Raw genomic sequence first — 5,170 nt, 5'->3', positions numbered from 1 at the left:
ATTTTGGACAACATGCTATACTATGACTTTTTTTTGTTGATTTTGGACCACATACTATGCTATGACGTTTTTTCATGATTTTGGACGTCGTACTATACTATGACTTTTTTTCACGATTGGACGACATGGTATTCTATGACTTTTTTTCATGATTTTTTAACAACATACTATGTTATGATTTTTTTTGTTGATTTCAGATGACATACTATAGTATGACTTTTTTTCACCATTTTGGACGACAGATTTATACTATGACTTTTTTTGTTGATTTCAGATGACATACTATACTATGACTTTTTTTGTTGTTTTCGGCCGACACGCTATACTATGACTTTTTTTTACGACTGGACGACATGCTATACTATGACTCTTTTCATGATTTTGGACAACATACTACACTGACTTTTTTTTGTTGTTTTCGGCCGACATGCTATACTATGATTTTTTTTTTATGATGTTGGACGACATGCTATACTATGACTTTTTTTGTTGATTTTGGACCACATACTATGCTATGACGTTTTTTCATGATTTTGGATGACATACTATACTATGACTTTTTTTCACGATTTTGGACGACATGCTATACTATGACTTTTTTTCACGATTTTGGACGACATGGTATTCCATGACTTTTTTTCATGATTTTTTAACAACATACTATGCTATTTTTTTTTTGTTGATTTCAGATGACATACTATAGTATGACTTTTTTTCACGATTTTGGACGACAGATTTATACTATGACTTTTTTTGTTGATTTCAGATGACATAATATACTATGACTTTTTTTGTTGTTTTCGGCCGACATGCTATACTATGACTTTTTTCATGATTTTGGACGACATACTATACTCTGTCATTTGTTAGGTTATGTTCATCTAATACCCAACATTATGTTCTGTTAATTTATCTATACAACCAAAATGTAAAACACAAATGTTTCCGTGTGATTAAATGAAGACACAGAGCTCAATGGTTATCCTGGTATCTCTTCATTTATTGGTGCCGCAGTGCGTTCAGGGGCCTGGAGCAGCCTCCAGCAGCTCCCACAGCAGGAACAACAGAGCTTTTTGCAGGAGTAAAAATATGTTAAACAGAACTTCAAGAGATAAAAACAGCATGTTGTCTTAGCAGATTTTTTTTAAACATCAAAGAGAGGATTGTCACATTTTTCTTCTTCTGAAGCCCAGACATCAACTCAAAAACCACATTTCTGTCTCTTAGCTTAATATTAAAAACGCTTTAAATAACTTAAGGTTGTTTTATTACATGTGAATATAGAAACTAGAACTGTGATTCCCTCCGGCTGTTGTTCTGTACGAGGGTCCTGTTCTATGTAGGAGGACAACAAAGTTTGTAAAGCCTAGATGTTGGCGCTGTAATCACAGCAACAAGTTCTCATGACCAAGAATTTTTACGGCTTAAGAGGAGAACATGTACATTCTAAGGACATAATCAAGCAGCTTCAAAGAGACTTGTTTAGTTTGTGGGTGAATAAAACAACCTGTTCATTCAGTCAAGCCGTCACAACAAGCTGAGAAGGGAGGGAAAAACAGAGGGATTCATAGGAGGGATATTTATATTAGCATCTTATTAACAATCAAATTTCACTCACAAAAAAAAACCTTTTTTCTATCTGGGTGAGTAATACAGATAATCGTCTATACAGAAACAGTCATACATTTGATTTAGACTCTAAAGACGGAATAGAGATGACAACATGCAGACCTAGGAAGGAAAGGGAAGGAGATAGAATAAAAACATAAATATATAAAATGAAAGAAGAGTTTAAGATGTGAAACAACAAATATAAATTGACAAACAGTTTCGAGATTCTTCCACAACAGGACAGAGAGGAGAGACGAGGCGGGGGAGGGGAGGAGTCAATTCAAGGTTTTTTTGAAGGTAACTTTTCTATTTATCTTTTTTTTTTTAAACCTTTTGTAATATGTGTGTTCAACAAATATCATTAATAAGATAGTAGCAGCAGCACGTTTTTTATTTTTTGAATGTTTAATTTTTTTTGGGCTCTGTTGTCCTGTTGCAGGGGATGATGGGAGCTGACCTCAGGACAGCCGAACAGCTCGAGGTCACGCTGGGGTCGTTGGGACTGAAACCAAAACCACCTTAACTCCTGAAATCATCTGTATCGCTCCACTGTTTATATTGTGAGATCAGTGTTTTCCTTCTCTTAATGTACGTTACTTTAGAAGGAGTGACGCTGAGGACAATTTTCTCAGGCAACTGTGATGGGCAACATTTCCTGAGGAGCTGCCTTTAGATTGCTGTGTTGTGCAAATGGGAACACTGGATTAAATATTTCTCTTTCTGGTTGTTGCCTATTGCTGAGGGAGTTGCCCGTCACTGTTGCCTAAACAACTGCCTACAAGTCACGTTGATCTGGAAGTGTAAAGATGACGTCAGAGTTGAGGTGGTTTTGGTTTTCAGGTTTCTGTTTGGTCTCTAGGAGGCACTGACTGGCTGCAGAGGCGGGCAGGGAGAGGTGCTGCCTTCCTGTCGGGACAACAGGACACTGCAGACACCCAGACCTCCTCCCCCTCCTCCTACTCCATCTGTTGTTATTGTTGTTATTGCCCCCGTCGAAGGTGTTGCCCCCTCCTGGACAATGGCGGTAGATGCGGTGACGTCTTCATTGTAAAGGCGTTTGATGCCATCATAGAAGTCATCCACCTCCATCTCCTCCACCTGAACACAGACAGAGTTATATTGTTACTGAGGTCTGAGGCTGCAGTTACTGTTTTCATTATCAGTCACCCTCCTGGTTACTTTCATGTCTTATCAGTTAATTGTTTGGTCAATACAGTGACAGGAAACAGAAAAAAGTGTGTCAAGACTAAAGACTAAACATTTTTTAGTCGTTTAGTTTAGTCTTCTTGCTTAAAGGGATAGTTCGGATTATATGAGTGGGGTTGTATTGGGCACTCGTACAGGTTACTGTCTGAAGCACTCGTACAGAAGCACTTGTACAGGTTACTGTATGAAGCACTCGTACAGAAGCACTCGTACAGGTTACTGTATGAAGCACTCGTACAGAAGCACTCGTACAGGTTACTGTCTGAAGCACTCGTGCAGAAGCACTCGTACAGGTTACTGTCTGAAGCACTCGTGCAGAAGCACTTGTACAGGTTACTGTCTGAAGCACTCGTGCAGACGCACTCGTACAGGTTACTGTCTGAAGCACTCGTACAGACGCACTTGTACAGGTTACTGTATGAAGCACTCATGCAGAAGCACTTGTACAGTTGACTGAATGAAGCACTCGTGCAGAAGCACTTGTACAAGTTACTGTCTGAAGCACTCGTACAGACGCACTTGTACAGGTTACTGTATGAAGTACTCGTACAAGTTACTGTCTGAAGCACTCATGCAGAAGCACTTGTACAGGTTACTGTATGAAGTACTCGTACAGAAGCACTCGTACAGTTTACTGAATGACGCACTTGTACAAGTTACTGTCTGAAGCACTCGTACAGTTTGCTGAATGAAGCACTCGTTCAGTTTACTGTATGAAGCACTCGTACAGTTTACTGTGTGAAGCACTTGTACAGTTCACTGTGTGAAGCACTTGTACAAGTCACGGTGTGAAGCACTCGTACAGGTCACTGTGTAAAGCATTTGTACAGAAACACTCGTAGGGTTTATTATATGAAGCGTGTGCATATGACCATGCTTGTTTGGTGGGAGGGGCTTAGGACAGAGGGGAGAGCTGCAGAGTCCTGACTTGTTTCCCTGCTCCAGAAAATCACCTACCCCTGCTTTAAAAACTGTCAGGTCTCTACATGGAGTTATTTTTCGCAGTGTTACCTTGCGCTTGGCGGACGCCTTGCAGCGCAGTGTGACCTTCTGCAGGTGGTTTAGTTGGCGGAGGTGTTTAGGTGGAGAGAGTAGAGCTGGGATGCTGCTGTCGGTGGCGGAGGAGCAGGTGGAGTTCCAGGGCAGCTGGCTCCCCTCCTCCTCCCCACCAGCAGGTGTCTGTAGCTGTGAAGGGGCGGCGGTGACGAGGGCGTGGTCCCTGGAAGACTCAGCGGTGGAGGTGATGATCCCTGGAATGAATAAAGTTGCAGAAATACTTAAATATGTTTTTTGTTCCACACATTCTTCTTCCCTGTCAACACCTGGTGCCTACATTACCCACCATGCAACAGACACTGAATCGAGTGACACGTACCCAGTGTGCAGCTGGGGACGGTGGAGTCCTGGGCAGGAGGCTGCAGGGTGGTGTGGCTCTGCAGGGGTTGGTAGATGTAGACAGTGTTTGGAGGCAGGGAAGCTCTCGGTGTGGACAGACTACGAGCCACCAGCTCTCGACTCCGAATCAACTCAGAGCTGTCGAACTGGAGAGAGGAAGAGTTGGAGAGGAGGATGAAGGAGACGAACATGGAGGGAAGGAGAGGGAGACAGAAAATAAGAAAGACATAATTATATCCTCTACAGCAGTGGTTCCCAAGTGGTGGGTCGTAAGTCCATTCTGTGTTTAATATGTGTCATGTCATGTACTAAATCTGAGTTGATTGAGTCTGACAGTAACTTTGGGGGGGTGAGGGTGTTAAACCAGGAAGCAACAGCCGAAGAAAGTTTGAATCAGACTTCTGGTTGGGGGGGATTCATTAAAAAGAGGTGTCTGTTTGTTTTTACTCTCTGCTATGAAAACAGTCACATCAGTTCCTCTGCTACAACTTCTCCAAATTCTTACACTCTCTCCTACTGCTGTAAAACGACATGTTGAGCGCCCTCTGCTGGCTTTACCTTGCCAGTTGTTTTCTTCAGATTGTCTTTCTCTTTCCCAGAGTCTTTCATATAAGTGGTTAAATAGACTTGCACTTGTATGCTGCTTTCTAGTCTTCCACTCAAAGCATTTTAACACATAGAACATACGCTGTACCATACGCTGTAGCCTGACGTGCACCTCCCCAGAGATGTAATTACACATCACAGTGACGCAGACCTCCTGTCTGTCTCTGTAAGCTGAAACCATTTCCCTCAGTGGAAACAAAGCTTTGATTTACTTTAATTTCACAGATAAAAAACAATAAATTGTGAAGACAATAAAGCCTCCACAAAAATAGCATTTTAAGTCTTGTGTGTGATTTATCCTGGCTTCATATGAGCAGAGGAAATCTCTGCTAGCTGCTAGGCTAATTTATAC

The 5,170-nt window shown here is 41.6% G+C and overlaps 1 protein-coding gene across 1 annotated transcript in view; it reads right to left on the bottom strand.

Annotated features, from left to right (window-relative positions):
* Positions 1 to 979: 979 nt before the first annotated feature.
* Positions 980 to 5,170, bottom strand: part of ccni (cyclin I) — a 24,465-nt gene continuing 20,274 nt past the window's right edge. The window contains exons 8-10 of the mRNA XM_050053469.1: positions 4,193 to 4,358; positions 3,829 to 4,067; positions 980 to 2,709 (exon numbers count right to left, since the gene is read on the bottom strand). Of these exons, the coding sequence (XP_049909426.1) occupies positions 2,467 to 2,709; positions 3,829 to 4,067; positions 4,193 to 4,358 (648 nt within the window). The 3' untranslated portion in view covers positions 980 to 2,466. The remainder of the gene's footprint in view (positions 2,710 to 3,828; positions 4,068 to 4,192; positions 4,359 to 5,170) is intronic.

This window comes from Epinephelus moara, chromosome 9 (assembly GCF_006386435.1).
Source record: "Epinephelus moara isolate mb chromosome 9, YSFRI_EMoa_1.0, whole genome shotgun sequence".
Taxonomy (NCBI): domain Eukaryota; kingdom Metazoa; phylum Chordata; class Actinopteri; order Perciformes; family Serranidae; genus Epinephelus; species Epinephelus moara.
Note: the sequence above shows the minus strand (reverse complement) of the source record. Positions and strands in the feature narration are given on the sequence as shown.